General features: G+C 33.3%; 2 protein-coding genes across 2 annotated transcripts; one reads left to right on the top strand and one right to left on the bottom strand.

Annotated features, from left to right (window-relative positions):
• The first annotated feature begins 501 nt into the window (after nt 1-501).
• On the top strand, nt 502-1,616 carry LOC115701579 (casparian strip membrane protein 1). Its single transcript, XM_030629398.2, has 3 exons — nt 502-868; nt 1,017-1,140; nt 1,241-1,616. The coding sequence occupies exons 1-3, from the start codon at nt 633-635 to the stop codon at nt 1,454-1,456; spliced, it is 576 nt and encodes a 191-aa protein (XP_030485258.1). The 5' UTR covers nt 502-632; the 3' UTR covers nt 1,457-1,616.
• A 74-nt stretch (nt 1,617-1,690) lies between these two features.
• On the bottom strand, nt 1,691-2,713 carry LOC115701578 (photosynthetic NDH subunit of lumenal location 2, chloroplastic). The gene is made up of 2 exons (XM_030629397.2): nt 2,157-2,713; nt 1,691-1,880 (listed from the first exon to the last, which is right to left on the bottom strand). Exons 1-2 carry the CDS (start codon nt 2,634-2,636, stop codon nt 1,785-1,787), a joined length of 576 nt encoding a protein of 191 aa, XP_030485257.2. The 5' UTR covers nt 2,637-2,713; the 3' UTR covers nt 1,691-1,784.
• Nucleotides 2,714-18,824: the final 16,111 nt, after the last annotated feature.

The raw sequence follows: 18,824 nt of genomic DNA, 5'->3' as shown, positions 1-18,824 counted from the left end.
GTTATGATTTTGTAATTTTTATTTTTATTTTTTATTAAAATTTTATTTAGTGACCTCCTCAAATTATTTTTTTACACTTTATAGGCATTCTGTCTCTCCCTGGATATAATTTTTAAATTTTAGTGGAGTTGGAACAAAGCTTAGCTATTTTTATACAATACACACGATCGAGATGTTTAATAATATAGAGTATATACTCAGTATGCATGTGTAAAAATAAGTAAATGTTCCATCCCATGATTCGAGGTCTTAACCAGTTATAGATTAGGAGTCGTACTCTACTGATATGTACAATGATTACTATATAGATAATTAAATATAGTGTATCCATATGTGACGCCACACCAATAATTAATATATGACAAATGTCACCATCATTAGACAAAAAAACACACACACACACTTGAAAGCTTGGCGAAATCAACCTCTCCACTTAGAAGGCTTCTTACTGGTCGAACATTTTATATTTGATATAACTAAATAATTTTGATACTTATTAATTAATCGGTCCCCGAAAAATTGTATAAATGCATACATTAATCTAAATCAATCTTCATAATTAAGTGTAAAACAATAAGCTAGAACAAAAACAGTTTATATCCAATTTTATAAATATTTTTTTAGAGAAAATCATGAAGGCAGCTCAAGTAGTTGATCAAGAAGTGGAAACCGGCAAGGTGTCAATAGAGTCAACCACGAGGCGAAGTGTAAGCCGGGGGCTATCGATACTAGATTTCATTCTGAGAGTACTTGCAGCCCTTGGAACCCTAGCAAGTGCCATTGCCATGGGAACCACCAAACAAACACTTCCTTTTGTTACTCGCTTCGTTCGATTCAAGGCCGTTTATAAAGACCTTCCCACATTTACGTGCGTCATTACATACATACATACATATCATCGTTCTTAATATATACATTTTTATTTTTTAACTATAATATATAATGTTTAGTACAATGTTTTAGTTGATCTATTATTAATGTTGACGTTTCTATGTTGGAATTGATGCAATTCGTAGGTTTTTTGTGATTGCGAATTCTATTGCGTTCGGATATCTTCTTCTCTCACTCACTATCTCTTTCCTACACATCGTCAAATATAAAGCCATAAATAGTAGAATCGTCTTGATTGTATTCGACTTGGTAAGAAGAATGATATTGATCGTGGATGGTAAATAATTATAATATAGTATTATATATATACATTAATTAATTAATTTGAAGTTATATTGTGATGAAACAGGTAATAATGGGTGTATTAATGGGTGGAGCTTCAGCTGCGACAGCTATAGTGAGCTTAGCACACGATGGGAACACAATTGCTAACTGGTTTCCGATTTGCAGACAATTCAATAGCTTCTGTCAACGCGTTTCGGGTTCTCTCATTGGTTCTTACCTTGCCATAGTTCTCTTCATCATCCTAATCATCTTGTCTTCACTTGTCATCTCTCGACGCTAGCTACCTACCTAATTATTTAATCATTACAAATCTCTGTTTGTTATTTAATTTGCTTTAATGGCAAAAAATAAGATTCACAAAAGAGATGGAATCGAGCGTACGTACTGATGTAATTTGTCAAACATGGAAATATGGAATGTGGTCTTTACCTTATCATCAATTATATAAGTTCTCAAATTTGCTATCTAATATGCATTATAATTAAAAACTATAATAAGATAGGCTATAGAAGAATGAAGAGGGATAAATGCTTCGGAAAATTAATATAGAAGTAAGAGAAGTGTAAAAACATATACAGGAGTAGAGTTCCGTATACATGGCTAATTAGCTATAGTAATGCCACAACATCGTCTATTGATTTCAAGGTCTTCTCGTAGTAAAGGTATGACTCATAAATCTTTGGCGTCCGTACGAAATGGTCCAGCTTTAAAAACCAAACAAAGAAAATAACAAATTATTAGAGGAAAAGAAAAAGGAAAGAAATGCAATCTCATAAAAAAATAAATCGCTAAAAATCACAATCTCATACATCTAGTCAAATAATCAGTAAAACCAATGAAATAATGCTCTTTCAAAAAATAATAATAACCAAAATCACAATCCCATCAAACCAAAATTTTAAAGTTAGTTAGTCCTATGAAATTAAAGATTTAAACAAACAGAGTTATAATTAATTATTAAGGAGATATATGAGTAATACCTCGGACATGTTATCAACCAATTCATTAGCGGCCTTGACATAATCCTTGAGGCGAGCTTGGGGCAAAATAGTCATGGCGTTCTTGAGATCCTGATTAAGATACGCCGTTTTAAGCCGAATGTAGAACAGAACATACCTCCACGACATGTTCTCCAGCATCTCCCTTATGCTCCGGAGCCCCTCCGCCGTCTGTCTGATTCTAGCCACCGCGTCCTCCGGAGACAACCCGGGCTCGAAGAATCGTTCCTTAATGAACGAACGGGTCCCCCAATTTTGGGCCACTGCCATTGGTGTCGTAGCCGCGGAACTCAGTCCCATGCCCAACGACGCTGCTAAGAATGTGGTCACGATGCTTCGACGACATGTCGTTTTTTTTTCTGAGCTGGCCCGGATCGGTGGGATTTTAGGCTGTTGGTGATGTAGTGGGGCGCCGCCGAGGAGGGCGGTAGAGGTGGTGTTGCGGATGAAAAAGCTACTCATGATAGATTATTATTATTAGCACAAGGGAAGGGAAGGTAAAGCAGGCTTTTGAGTTTTGTTGCTGACAGGATTACCCACCTTTCGCCACGTGGACCTCTTTATCCTTCTGATGTGGTCCTGTCTTGTGCTCTACCTTCGTCGACCTTAATTATGTGGGCTTGAGCCTCCAAGATTCTTGTTTTGGGCTTTTCTTTCCTTGGAACTAGAATACAAGTGAGGCTTCGAGTGTTACACTAGCACCAAACAAAAACAAAAAGAATTATTTTAGAAATACCAAAACGATAAAATATTTATAAAAATGTGGATTTACAATATTCTTAACAATTTCACGGAATATTTATTTATTTTTTTTTTTTTGGCAATATGAAAATAATGTTTTTCAAAAAAATGTAAGTAAAAAAACTGAACAAAGAATATCCGTATAAATAATAATAAAAAAAACACTTAATAAAATAGAAGTGTGATTTTAGATGTTTTTGTACATAACAGAATATTGATAAACAAACAAAGTACTCCTAATTAAAGGTCTGTCAATTATGTTTTTATTTTTTTAAAAACAAAATAATAATAAGTGGTGTACTGGTAAGAATTATCCACCCGAAGCGTGAATTTTATTTGTTTAACTTTAAAACACGAAGAAAGAGTCATGATAAGCATAACCATTACAATGTTATGTACAATAGTTTCTTGAGGAATTCTCGGAACTTTATGGAATTTTAAAAAAATATAAGAGAAGTGGTAGTAGGGTGTTGATCAAACCGCTTACACGGTACAAACTACCAACACCGAATTACAATGTAAAAAAATGCAGATTAAAATATTTTGCAGTGGGCGTTGTAATTTACATTTTTGCTAAATCACACGGTACAATCTAATTTGTGATTTTAATTTTAAAAATTATAATTAAAACCACACCGTACTATATATTATAAAATTACTAATTTTTACTATATAAATTTTGTTTTTTTTCATATATGTTCAAATATGATATATTACATTATTTTTTTTAAAACAATTTAATGTAAACACTTTGATAATTTATATATATATTGATGTTAAAATTTTAATATTTTTTATTTGTATTGTTAAAAATTTAGTTATTATTATTCCTATTCCAGGATGAGTTCTATGTGAAAATTACGGAAGGGTGCCACGTCAGATTAGATATTGATATCATAAATCTTTCCCTTAATAAGATTGTGGAAGGTGCTATAATACTCGGAAAAAATACTTCTCCAGCAAAGGCCGCGATGGTTCTAGAGGTTCTCATCGAAAGCTTCCGCTACTGTGAGTGAATGGGAGTCGCATACGCTCCAACATGATAGCGAACTGGCTAGCCCAGGAAGACCTTAGCCAGAAACTCCGTAATGCCTAATCCAGAGCTAAGCCCTACGGTTGCATATCTTCTAACACCAAAACAGATCTTGTCCTCTGCGTCAGATCGTGGTTGTGCGCATATATGCTTCTGTAGTGCCTATTGTCTAACGACTTGTCTAGGTAATTACTTTTAAAGGAGAAACCTTTGAGCGACACGTGTCAAGACCCTCCTGAGATATCTTACACTGATCAAGATCCACACGATGGAAAGCTAGCTGCCAAACCAGCGGTCAGATAGTCCTATTGTGATTTTGCCCCTTTTTGCATGTTGGGTAAGAAACGCTAGGTGGGTAATGTTAGAAATATTTTTACTAGGATATAGATTTACTAACAAATATGTTTCATTAATATCCTAATATGAATTCTAAAACAATGAAATAAACAAATATAAAGTTTAGGAAACCTTACATTGGGTGCAACGGAATATAATGACTCCTTCCGTTCAGATCTCTAGCCCTTGATTCCTTTCTGTAGCAGAGCATCACCAAGATCTAAACTTGGATCTCTTTCTCTCCTTCCTTGATGTTGATTCTCCTTCTTGTTGATTGGATTCTTCACAATCTTCCACACTATGATTGAGATACCACTTGATGTGTGTGGGCACTCACTCATTCACTCAAGACTGAAAAAATATGAAGAAGAAAAGAGAGGAAGAGGGTGGCGGCTAGGGTATAGGTAGAAGGCTTAGAATTTTTCTCTGAAGAAATGAGATGCATCATCTTTTCCTGAAGCCATCACTACCTATTTATAGGTAACCACCTAGGTTTAGGTTAGAATTATTTGGCACTAAAATAATAGAAAAATAAAATGGTAAATTGCATTAGTGTGGCCGACCCAAGGAATAGATTATGGGCCCACTTTGCAATTTTGTCGTTTTGTCATTTTTCCATCTCATTTTCTCAAAAACGCCAATTTTCCAATTTAACCACTTAAATGTCAATTCCAATTATTTAATAACTAAAAATTAATTATTAAATACTATTGTCATTTAATATATTTATTAATTAGACATATAAAGTCTCTTAATTAACAAATAAAACCTTGAATCTCTTTTCTTACAATTTTGCCCTTGCTTAGTGAAAATTCATAAACTACACATAGTCTAACTTTAGAATTATAATTGATTTTGATAAATCAATTAACTGAGTCTTACAAGCAGTATGGCCTCAACTAGTATGGGGACCATGGGCCTATATAACCGAGCTTCCAATAAGCCGAACTGAATTTACCAAGTAAATTCCCTAACTTATTAATTCCTTATTGAATCCACTCTTAGAACTTGGAATTGCACTCTCAGTTATATAGAACGCTCTATATGTTCCACGATATAGATACGCTATTAATTATTCATTGTTATAATCCTAATTTGATGAATGATCCTCTATTAGATGATCTACATAATATAGGGATTAAATTACCGGTACACCCTTCGATGTATTTTATCCTTAAAACACTTAGCTCCGTATAAATGATATTTCAACGAAGTGAAATGAGTACTCAACAATTTATCTCTGTTTAGCCAAGCTCAAAGGATATCATCGTTTAACTTCTAAATACCTATAGAAGTTATAGATTCCATATCTATGTTAGCGCTCCCACTCAATTATACTATCATGTTCCTAAAATGTACGTATCACCCTGACCCAAAAGTCAGCTTAACTAACAAATCAAAGAACATGTATAATACTCTTAAGATCGAACCTAATCATATCAGGATTAAGATCATTTGATCTAGGATCAACAGGTGATATTGAATTGAAGAGATATTACGGTAACTTTTAACATATCTAATCAAAGTTCAATATCGGTCCCTTCCAATGTATACTCCATACATTCGATACTGGTAAACTTTGCCAATGCCCTGGAAAATACATACCACTTATCCAAGGTGTAAGAATACCTATCGCTGATTATCATGCCAGTCTAAATCCAGTGAACTGACAAATCAGGGAATGAAACTTTCGAACATATAATCAAGATTATATTTCACTGTGCTGACAACACTATAATCATTAACAAAAATATATGTTCTAGACTTAAATAAAATTTATCCATTATATTTATAATCATGAGATAAATCATGTGAACCATGCAACATTAAATGTTATTTCTGATCTTTATTAACTAGTAAATCTGATTATATTGAAATGAGTTTTATTTAGGGCACAAAACCCAACAAGCTCCCACTTGCACTAATATAAAACAAAAAGTGCATTTCAAATAATTGTTGGAAATTAGTTTACCAGGATCTTAGATCTACTCACAAGTAAGTTGATTAACACCCTAAATATGAACTTCTAAAACGATTATGAAATAAACACATATAAAGTATTAGAAACCTTACATTGGGTGCAGCGAAAAAATATGACTCCTTCCGTTCAGATCTCTAACCCTTGTATCCTTTCTGTCGCAGAGTATTATCAAGATCTGAACCTGGATCTCTTTCTCTCCTTCTTTAGTGTTGAAACTCCTTCTTGCTGAAAGTCTTTCTTCATGATCTTCCTCACTATGGTTGAGGTATCACTTGCTGTGTGTGGGCACTACTCTAATCACTAAGTATTTCGAAATCGTAAGGAAGAAGAGAGAGAGAGAGAGTGGGCGGCCAAGTATAGAGAGAGAAGGCTCAGGTTTTTCTGAATGAAAAGTGTAATTTTCCTGAAGCCTTCACTATCTATTTATAGAATTCCACTAGGGTTAGGTTTGAATTATTTGGCATTAAAATAATGAAAATATCAGAGGTAAAACCCTACAAAAGTGGCCGGCCCTTGGCAATATGGAATTGGGTCTCACTTTTTGCAATTTTGCAGTTTTATCATTTTTGCATCTGATTTTCTCAAAAACGCCAATTTTTTAATTCAACCATTTAAATGTCAATTCTAACTATTTAATAACTATAAATAATTATTAAATAATATTGTCATTTATCATATTTATTAATTGAACCATACAAAGTATCATAATTAACAAATATGCCCGTAAAACTCTTTCTTTACAATTTCGCCCTTACTTAGTGAAAAATTCACAAATAGACATAGTCTAATTTGAGAATTATAATTGATTAATCAAAACCAATTATATGAGTCTTACAAGCAATATTATCTCAACTAGTGGGAGGACCATGGGTCTATATAACCGAGCTTCCAATAAGCAGATCAAGAATTTATAACCTAAATTCATTGACTTATTAATTCTTCGTTGAATCCACGCATAGAACTTAGAATTGCACTCTCAGTATATAGAATGCTCTATATGTTCCACCATATAGACACATCATTAGTTATCCATTGTTATAATCCTAATTTGATTAATAATCCTCTATATGAATGATCTACACTGTAAAGGGATTAGATTACCGTTACACCCTACTGTGTATTTTATCCTTAAAACACTTAACCCCGTATAAATGATATTTCAGCTTATGTGAAATGAGTACTCCACCATTTATTTTCGTTTGGTCAAGCTCGAAGGAGATCATCCTTTACTTACTATTCGCCAGATAGAAGCTATAGATTCCATGTTTATGTTAGCGCTCCCACTCAATGGCACTACCGTGTTCCCAAAATGTACGTATCACCTGGACCTGAAAGTAGGCTTAACTAACAAATCAAAGAACACGAATAGCCTTTTAAGATTGAGCCTAATCATAAAAGGATTAAGATCATTTGATCTAGGATCAACTAGGCGATATTGACTTGAATAGATATTACAGTAAGTTTAATAAATCTAAGTCAAAGTTCAATATCGGTCCCTTCCGATGCATACTCTATGCATCCAACCTGAGCTTTACTTTAACCAATGTTCTGGAAAGAACATAGCATTTCTCCAAATGCAAGTAAGCTCTTGTTGTAGATTATCATATCAGTAAAACCCTGTGTCTGATAAATCTAGGAAACTTTATGCACATAGTCAAGTTTACTTTCCAAAGTGTTGACAACACAATAAACAGGATCAAGTATGTGAAAAGGGTTTCAGATGAATTTATAAATCAAATAGACAAGCAATTGATAAGGTGAACCAAAACATACACAAATGAATGAAAAATACTTCTGTTTCTTTATTGATGTTGAATAAAATGGATTACATTGAAATGGAGTTTTATTTAGGGCATAAAACCCAACAAACTTCCACTTGCACTAATATAAAACTAATCAGTACATATCAATTAATCCTAAATTCTGACGGTGCTTTTCAAATGCAGTCACGGCCAAGACTTTGGTGAATGGATCAGCTAGGTTGTCCTCTGTGTCCACTTTCTCAACTAGTACATCCCCTCTTGCCACATATTCTCTGATGATGTGATATTTTCTTTCAATGTGTTTGCTTCTCTTGTGGCTTCGAGGTTCCTTACTGTTGGTTATTGCTCCATTATTATCACAAAGTAGGACCAGAGGCTTTTCCATTCCAGGCACGACACCGATACTGGTGAAGAACTTTCTTAGCCGGACAAGTTCTTTAGCAGCTTCTGCTGCAGCTATGTATTCGGCTTCCATCGTCGAGTTCGATATCGCGGTTTGTTTTGCACTTCTCCAAACCACTGCTCCACCCCCAAGAGTAAACACCATCCCAGATGTAGATTTCCTGTCTTCAAGACTTGCCTGGAAATCTGAATCAGTATAGCCTATGGGATTTAAAGCACCACCCTTGTAGACTAATACTAGATCTCTTGTACTCTTTAAGTATTTAAGAATATACTTAACTGCATTCCAATGTTGTTGTCCTGGATTTGACTGATACCTGCTCACGATTCCAACTGCATAGCAGATGTCAGGTCTAGTGCATAACATTGCATACATTAGACTTCCAACTGCAAAAGCATAAGGAATTTTCGCCATGTCCTCTATCTCTTGAGGATCAGTCGGAGACTGTTCCTTAGATAGACAGATACCATATCTAGAAGGCATGTTTGCCCCATTGGTGTTGTTCATGGAGAATCTCTCTAAAACTTTGTCAATGTAGGTTGTTTGAGAGAGAGCAAGAGATCTGTTCTTCCAGTTTCTGATAATCTGAATACCAAGAACATAGGCTGCTTCACCCAAATATTTCATATCGAATTGAGTGTTAAGCCATTCCTTGATGTGAGTCATTTTCTTGATATTGTTTCCAATAATCAAAATGTCATCAACATAAAGGACCAGGAATACTACTACTTGGTCTTCCTTGAGTTGGTAAACACAAGGTTCATCTTCATTCTGAAGAAAGCCGTAGGTCTTGATGATTTCATCAAACCTTTTATTCCATGAGCGAGAAGCTTGCTTAAGTCCATAGATATACCTATTTAATTTGCAAACTTTCTTTTCCTGCCCTGGAAGAACATAGCCTTCTGGTTGCTCCATATAGATGGTTTCTTCAAGTACCCATTAAGGAAGGCAATCTTGACATCCATTTGCCAGATTTCATAGTCGAAAGCAGTAGCTATGGAGAGAAGAATTCGGATGGATTTGAGCATGGCAACATGACTAAAAGTTTCATCATAGTACACGCCTTCTCTTTGGGTATAACCCTTGGCTACAAGTCTAGCTTTAAAAGTTTCGACTTCGCCTCCAGCTCCTCTTTTCTTCTTGTAAACCCACTTGCATCCTATCGGATGATAGTCGTCAGGTGCGTCTACATATTCCCAGACTTTGTTCTTTTTCATGGAATCCATTTCTGAATCCATGCCGGCTAACCATCGTTTCCGTTGCGGACTAGCCATTGCCTGTTTATAGGTTAATGGGTCGTCTTCAATACCGTCACCAACGACCATATTGATTTCACCATCCAAGCCATAACGAGCTGGTTTTGTTGAAACCCTCCCACTACGACGAGGAGCGGTGATCTTCTGAACATGAACTTTAGTAGTAGATTTCTCAGTTGGTTCGACTGAGGGAGTGGGATAGTCCTCTTCACGAGTGGAAGAGGACGGAACATTGGAAGGACTTATATCTGAAAGCATTTCCTCCAACACTACTTTACTTTGTGATTTAAAATTCTTAATATAGTCATCTTCAAGGAAAGTGGCGTTTGTGGAAACAAACACTTTATCATCCTTGTGACTATAAAATAGTCCACCCCTAGTCTCTTTAGAATTACCGACAAACATGCAAACTTCAGTTCGTGACTCAAGTTTGCCGTCTTTCTTTCTTAAGACATGAGCAGGGCACCCCCAGATTCTGTAATGGCGTAAACTAGGTGTACGACCAATCCATAGTTCTAAGGGTGTCTTAGAGATTGATTTAGATGGAACAACATTTAAAATGTCGGTTGCCATCTGAATTGCATATCCCCAGAAGGACGTAGGTAGAGTTGAAAAACTAAGCACGGACCTAACCATTTCCAAAAGCGTGCGATTCCGTCTTTCTGCAATTCCATTTTGCTGTGGAGTGCTAGGGGCGGTTAATTGGGATTCAATTCCAAGTTCAATTAAATGATCTTTGAACTGCATATCCATATATTCTCCACCTTTATCAGTTCGCAAGATCTTTAATGTTTTACCTAATTGGTTTTGAGCCAATGCGTGAAATTACTGAAAATTTGCAAATGTTTCAGATTTCTTATGCATAAGGTAAATATGTCCATATTTAGAGTAATCATCAATGAAAGTGACAAAGTACTCATAACCACCTCCGGCTTTCACATTCAAAGGTCCGCAAACATCTGAATGTACTAACCTTAGGGGTTGTTTGGCACGCTCTCCCTTTGCAGAGAAAGAACGTTTGGTCATCTTTCCTTCTAGGCAGGACTCACAAACAGGTAATTCACCTAAGACGACATTTTTCAATGGACCATCTTTGGTTAGCCTATTTAGTCTGTCATAGCCTATGTGACCCAAACGTAAATGCCATAGATATGTTTCATTATCATCATCGATCTTTTGCTTTTGGTGGTTTCTAGGTTTAGCTACTTTAAAAAGTTCGTTATGTAGGGCAAATGGTGTTTCTGGTCTAAGAACATAAAGCCCATGTTCCATGGATGCAACACAAATATGACTGTCATTTCGAGAAATGGTAGTTTCAGAACTCGAAAAATCTAATTTGTATTGTTGTAATTGTAAGCATGAAACAGAAACCAAGTTTCTACTAAAATTTGGAATGTATAAGACATTGTCTAATTCCAAAATTCTGTTTTGAAACTTGAGTTTAGCTTTTCCTCTAGCTCTAACCGAAACCATTTCGCCATTACCAACCTTAAGTTTCAACTCTCCGGATTTCAAATAATTCCAATTCTCTAGCAATTGCAATGAACAACTTACATGGTATGTAGACCCAAAATCAAGAATCCAAATGGATTTATCATTCTCTAACACACATGATTCGAAGACTAAAGCATCACTGCTCATTCGTTTGTTCATAGTTGTTCTTGCTGGTTTATTTTGTTGTGAAGTATAACTTGAGGAAGTGGAATCACTTTCTCTTACCTTTTCAACTAAGCTTGAAGTAGTAGGATTTATGGAGTTATGAACTATTTGCTCTTCAGAGTGAACAATTCTCAGCTTACCTGCTTTCTGGAATTTTATGTTCATCATGAGCATATGGGAAGTATTACTCTGACAAGGAGTTTATAACTTCAAGTTCAATTGCTAAGATATTAACTAGGAGTGGGATGGGATGAGGGTTATTGGCACTACAATACATCAATAAAATAGAAGTAAGGTTTTGGTTCAAAATTCATCCACAAGTTCAGAAAATAACAAATAATCACATATGTTATAAAAATACTAAATCTAACATAGTTTATTTTCCAAGATTTCCAACATAATGAAATACAGTGTCCCGGTATGCGAGAGTCAAAGATAACATTAGTTGAATAGAGTAGTCAGCTCATCTAAAATAAAACCATTTTAGCAACCTTTTATTCGATCAAAATGAGAATCCAACGTTGTCCCGGTAGGCGAGAGTCAAGGTTATTCTCATTTTATGAGCTTCCACCATTATTTCATGTTTTATGAGTTTATCTCTAAGTAGTCACCGTTGGGGAGAGTCTAATAGAGACGAAAACTCACAAAACACTTATCAAATGAAATCTTACGGTGTTAAAAGTTTTCAACGAATAAACATCCATAGGGGGACGAAGTCTAGCGTCTCGAGGTTATATTGAAAAAATTTAACTATTCTAAGACCAACAATGGAGATCGAATATCTTTTGATTAAAGCTCATTATTTAAAAAAAAAATATGTACTTTATTTAATCATCTGTTCCTTGAAAAATTATAAATTAAAGTTGGTTTAAATAAAAAAAATACTTTAATTAAATCGCAATTATTATCTAAATTCGAAAAAAAAATTCGAATAAAAAATGGAACAAATTTAAAAATATCTTGTTTAAGTTGTTTTAGAAGAATCTAAAAGATCAACTTAAATGTCTTAAAAATAGATTTAATTAAATTAAAATTAAGTTGTAACCACTTAATTTAAAAAATATTCCATTTTAAGTTAATATTTCAAAAAATATCTAAAGAATCTTAATAACCAATTCCTAAAATTTCTCAACTTAATTTTGAAATTTTAAATCCAAAAGATATTCAGATTTAAGCTGATTAGTTATCGATAACTAAATATCAACTTAAATAGGAATATTTAATGAAAAATTTAAATTAAGCTCCAGAAAGAATCTAGTTGGTTATAATTCTATATTTAATTAAATACAAGAAAATACATATAGTTTAGCTTAGAATATAAAAATTCTTTAAACTATGGTTTTCTTAAATTAATTTCAAAATAAATGAAATTAATTATGTTGCTAATCAATTTTATTAGGTTAAACTAATTTAATTATCCTAGTACAGTTATTCAAATCAGGCAAATGGGCCTTCACAATTGGGGTGGTTCATGTGAGGGGGTGCTGGGTTCAGTATGTCGTACCCACTTCTATGGCTCCCAACTCTCACACAAGGCCCAAAAGAGAGGAATTTAACCTTAAAATGAACAATTGTTATTAATTGAATAGGCTTAAAAACTAAATGGGCCTAAATAAAATCTATCAAAAACTATGATATTTTATTTAGCAACAACAACCTATATGCATCTATAATAAAAATTAAACACATAGGCTCACACAGGCACACAATTTGGATGGATCCTATCATGTTGCTAGGTCATACACAGATGAAAGAAGATTGTAAATATACCTGTTACAAATTATTTACTTGACCAAGGGAGCCATGAGTTAAAATCAGATCATTGGATCTGTCAACAAGTTAACCATGGCTATTTGCAATCAAGCAATAATAGGTTTTAAAAACTTACAAACAAGCTAAAACATATACTCCTGCAACAAGGTTAGCTGGATAGTTGGATGTAGGACTTATTTAATTTTAAATAATTAATTTCGAAAAAAAATAATTAAATAAAAAAAATATTTAATTTTTCGACAAAATTTAAAAATATATATATTTATATTTCGAAATTAATTAAAAAGTAATATTTAAAATTAAATCTACAATTTTTGAAAAATTAGGTTTCAACTAACCTAAATATCATTTCAAAATTTGCTAACTACTTTTAGAAATTTAATGTTATTTTATAAATAAAAATTAAATAAAAAATTAAAAAAAGATAAATAAATATCTTTTTAAGATTTTATGATTTAATTTAAATAAATAAAATAACAAAATTTAAAAGTTAGCCAAATATCTTACATCTATTTAAAATATCATGATTATAGTTTTCTTATTTTAAATTTAAATAAGGTCAAATTTAAAAAAAAAATTAATTTTAAAAAAATAATATCTGACCTTAAATTTTTTAAAAAAAGATAAGATATAATCAAATTTAAAAAATAAGATAGATAATTAAGCAAAAAAGATAGATATTTACTATTTTCAAATTCAAATTACACTAATATCACGAATTAATTTAAAAAAAATTAATTAATTTAATTATGATATTTAGAATTGAATTAGGAATAGTAAATGTCTAAATATAAAACTACACAAAAAATCGGAAGTTAAATCCATGAAATAGCATGAAAAATCGAAGAAAAACGAAAAATTTGCGAGCTGTACGGACAGTATGCTGAGCATACTGTCCGCGCGCGCTTCTGAGTGTGCATGGCCTAGAAACGTCGGCGCAGGAGGCTGCAGCAGCCTCTCCGCGCGCGCACGTCTCGGTTTCAGACATGGAGTGTGTCTGAACGCGTGCTGTCCGAGAGACATCCCTCGTGCGCGCGCGTGTGTTGTTGCACGACTCAGATATTTTTCGAAACTTCAAAAAATCATAACTAATTCAAATTAAATCGAAATTGAGTTCTGTAAAAAATTAAAATGCTTAATTATTTCAATACTATCCAATAAAAATAATTCAAGAAACAGATATTCAATTATTTTTCACGAAAATTCACAAACATCAATCAATCATCAAACAACACTCAAAACAACATGATACCATCCAAAACATCAAACAATCGTTTTAAGTCCAAATTTCTTCCAAGCAAATCAATTACCATGGCTCTGATACCAGTTGTTAGAAATTATTTTACCAGGATCTTAGATCTACTGACAAGTATGTTGATTAACACCCTAAATATGAACTTCTATAACGATTATGAAATAAACACATATAAATTATTAGAAACCTTACATTGGGTGCAGCGGAATAATATGACTCTTTCCATTCAGATCTCTAACCCTTGTATCCTTTCTATCGCAGAGTATTATCAAGATCTGAACCTGGATCTCTTTCTCTCCTTCTTTAGTGCTGAAACTCCTTCTTGTTGAAAGTCTTTCTTCACGATGTTCCTCACTATGGTTGAGGTATCACTTGCTGTGTGTGGGCACTACTCTAATCACCAAGTAATCGAAATCTTAAGGAAGAAGAGAGAGAGAGAGAGGGCGGCCAGGTATAGAGAGAGAAGGCTCAGGTTTTTCTGAATGAAAAGTGTAATTTTCCTGAAGCCTTCACTATCTATTTATCGCATTCCACTAGGGTTAGGTTTGAATTATTTGGCATTAAAATAATGAAAATATCAGAGGTAAAACCCTACAAAAGTGGCCGGCCCTTGGCAATATGGAATTGGGCCTCACTTTTTACAATTTTGCAGTTTTATCATTTTTGCATCTGATTTTCTCAAAAACGTCAATTTTCTAATTCAACCATTTATTTAATAACTATAAATAATTATTAAATAATAATTGTCATTTATCATATTTATTAATTGAACCATACAAAGTATCATAATTAATAAATACGTCCCTAAAACTCTTTCTTTACAATTTCGCCCTTACTTAGTGAAAAATTCACAAATAGACATAGTCTAATTTGAGAATTATAATTGATTAATCAAAACCAATTATATGAGTCTTACAAGCAATATTATCTCAACTAGTGGGGGGACCATGGGTCCATATAACCGAGCTTCCAATAAGCAGATCAAGAATTTATAACCTAAATTCACTGACTTATTAATTCTTCGTTGAATCCACGCATAGAACTTAGAATTGCACTCTCAGTATATAGAATGCTCTATATGTTTCACCATATAGACACATCATTAGTTATGCATTGTTATAATCCTAATTTGATCAATGATCCTCTATATGAATGATCTACACTGTAAAGGGATTAGATTACTGTTACACCCTACTGTGTATTTTATTCTTAAAACACTTAACCCCGTATAAATGATATTTCAACTTATGTGAAATGAGTACTCCACTATTTATTTTCGTTTGGTTAAGCTGGAAGGAGATCATCCTTTACTTACTATTCGCCAGATAGAAGCTATAGATTCCATGTTTATGTTAGCGCTCCCACTCAATTGCACTACCGTGTTTCCAAAATGTACGTATCACCCTGACCTAAAAGTAGGCTTAACTAACAAATCAAAGAACACGAATAGCCTTTTAAGATTGAGCCTAATCATAACAGGATTAAGATCATTTGATCTAGGATCAACTAGGCGATATTGACTTGAATAGATATTACGGTAAGTTAAATAAATCTAAGTCAAAGTTCAATATCGGACCCTTCCGATGCATACTCCATGCATCCAACCTAAGCTTTACTTTAAGCAATGTTCTGGAAAGAACATAGCATTTCTCCAAATGCAAGTAAACTCTTATTGTAGATTATCATATCAGTAAAACCCTGTGTCTGATAAATCTAGGAAACTTTATTCACCAAGTTTACTTTCCAAAGTGTTGACAACACAATAAAAGGATCAAGTATGTGAAAAGGGTTTCAGATGAATTTATAAATCAAATAGACAAGCAATTGATAAGGTGAACCAAAACATACACAAATGAATGAAAAATACTTCTGTTTCTTTATTGATGTTGAATAAAATGGATTACATTGAAATGGAGTTTTATTTAGGGCATAAAACCCCACAATAATCTCAACACCTTCATATACAAACCAAGTGTAGTATGTAGTATACTCCTCGTAATAGGATCTGACAGGTTGAATTAAACACAACCTTTTCTCCACCATTACATTTCCTTAATCTTAAAATCCTTGATATTGTGTATGTCTACTCTCTTGGGATACTGGATTCTATACTTTTGGCAACTACTTTTTCGCTAATCAGGAAGTAACACTAGTAGTTAAGCAATGTTGGAACAGTGCCAAAAATGTATAGAACTGTCCTTAGACTGAATAAGTACCTTTCCTGCAACTTTAACATTCAGTCTCTCTCTGGTAGACTTAGAGATTTCAGATAGGTTTTTACACTTCTCCAAAATCACTACTCCACCCCCAGCGTAATCACCATCTCATCAGCAGACCTTCTGGCACTAAGGCAAGTCTAGAAATCTGATGTGGTATAGTCTAAGAGTATTAAATAGACTCTTATCGACTAACATATAGTTCCTCTTCTTAATCTTAAGATTTACTTAATTGTCTTCCAATGTTCCTTCATGGATTAATCTGATACCTACTCATTACTCCCACTCAACAGTAGGTGTCTAGTCTAAGGCATACTAAAGCATATCTGAGACCTCTCACTGTTGATTTAAGGAATTCTTTCATGGCTTTATCTTTTATGGAATAGTTGAGACTTTTCCTTAGATAAATAAAATCTATGTCTAGAAGTTGAGAAGCTTCTATAGATTGTCATTAGAAAAGAAAATGCTTCAGCATCTTACTAAAGTAAGTTGCTTGCACTAGAGTAAGTAAATTACCAGGTATACCATAAGCCATAGGTTTAGATAAACTCAAACCTATAATACTAGGAACAGGAAGTTTTGTTAAGTCCATTGAATAGACTTACAAACGAAAATTTCCTTTCTTGTCCTTGTAATAGAAAACTTTTGGTTGTTCCATGTGAATGGTTTAAACCATAGTTCTCTTGACTTTATTTCCTAGTTTCTTATTTTGACAATCCATTACTTGTTTAAACTCACAATGGATTTTAATCACTAGTGTCTTCCAAGTCATAATAGGGTGAGTTCCTAGAAACTCTCCCACTACGACAAGGTACCGTGAATTATGTCTAAGAAAACTAAATGGTATTGACCACTTTGGTTGTGTTAAGACAACAGAGGCAGTGGGATCATCATATGTAGAATAAGATGATAGAACACTTTTGGAATCAAGAAAAAATATCTCCTTTATTTGCTACTTTATTTTCAGACTTAGTCATTTTCTTAGAAAAGTAGTATTTGTTTAAACAAACACTTTCTTCTCTAATGACTATGGGATGGTCTACCCCTAATCACTTGGAATAGCTAACAAACATGAAAACCTCAGTTAACAGTTCTAGCCTTTCTTAAGATTTTGATTAGGTCATCCATGAATCTAGTAATGGTTTATACTAAGTACACAACCATTCCATCATTCTGAAATTTTCCTTTCACTAAGGTATTTCCCTAGAAGGACTTAGGCAATGACTAGTAACTAATCATCAATATGCAAATCGAATTTTTGGGGAGGTAAGTTTGGATATTATTCAAAAATTAACTTAATGATCTTTGAACTGCATATGTACCAAATATTTCTCCACCCCTATCAGTTCGCAAGATCTTTAACCACTTACCTTAATGGTTTTCACCATTGCTAGAAATTCATGAAATTTTAAATTTTAAAATTTCTTTTGCATAAGGTAAAATCTAGAGTGATCGTCTTAAGAATATAACGAAAACTCATATCCACCCCTGAATGTACATCCATCTACGAATGAGATGGTTATACTTTCAGTGGATATAGGCATATTGACTCTTTGCAGAGAATGATCTTGTCAAAACCACTCTGAAGAAGATACAAATGCCATAGATTTATAAGATTGTGGTTGTAGTCCTTTTATGACTTAGGTTTAGTTACATTAAAGAGTTCTTAGAATAGTGGAAGTGGGTCCTGGTCACAGAATACTAAACTCATATTCCATACTAACATACAGTTTGAATCCATTGATAGAAGATGGATATTAATCACTTGTGAAAGTGTAACTGTTTTGTATTCTGGAAATAGATATATAAAATCTTTATTTGGAATCTAAAATTTAAAGTCAAAGACTTAAATTTATACCAAATATAATGAGTAATTCTTTCTTTGACCACCACTACTAATTTAACTCTAAGTCTGATTTGCCCATACAAGTAGGAGATTTCTAAGATTGATGATTTATATTAATTCGGGATAGAATTTCGGGAATATAACCATATGTGTCATTCATTTTTAAAGAGAAAATATAGAATGACACTATATGATTTATAAACCATTCATCCAATGATATGTTATGTAAGCTAATTCAAAAAAGAATAAGCTAAGAGGAATTAGGATAATGTCGTATTTAAATAAGAATCCAACGATGCTCCGATTAGCGAGAGTCAAAGTTATTCTTATTTATATAATATTCTTGTTTCATATTGTAAATACTAGTCTAAGGTGTCATCAATTGATG

This window comes from Cannabis sativa, unplaced genomic scaffold (assembly GCF_029168945.1).
Source record: "Cannabis sativa cultivar Pink pepper isolate KNU-18-1 unplaced genomic scaffold, ASM2916894v1 Contig4, whole genome shotgun sequence".
NCBI lineage: Eukaryota > Viridiplantae > Streptophyta > Magnoliopsida > Rosales > Cannabaceae > Cannabis > Cannabis sativa.
This window is presented reverse-complemented; position numbering and strand designations above follow the sequence as displayed.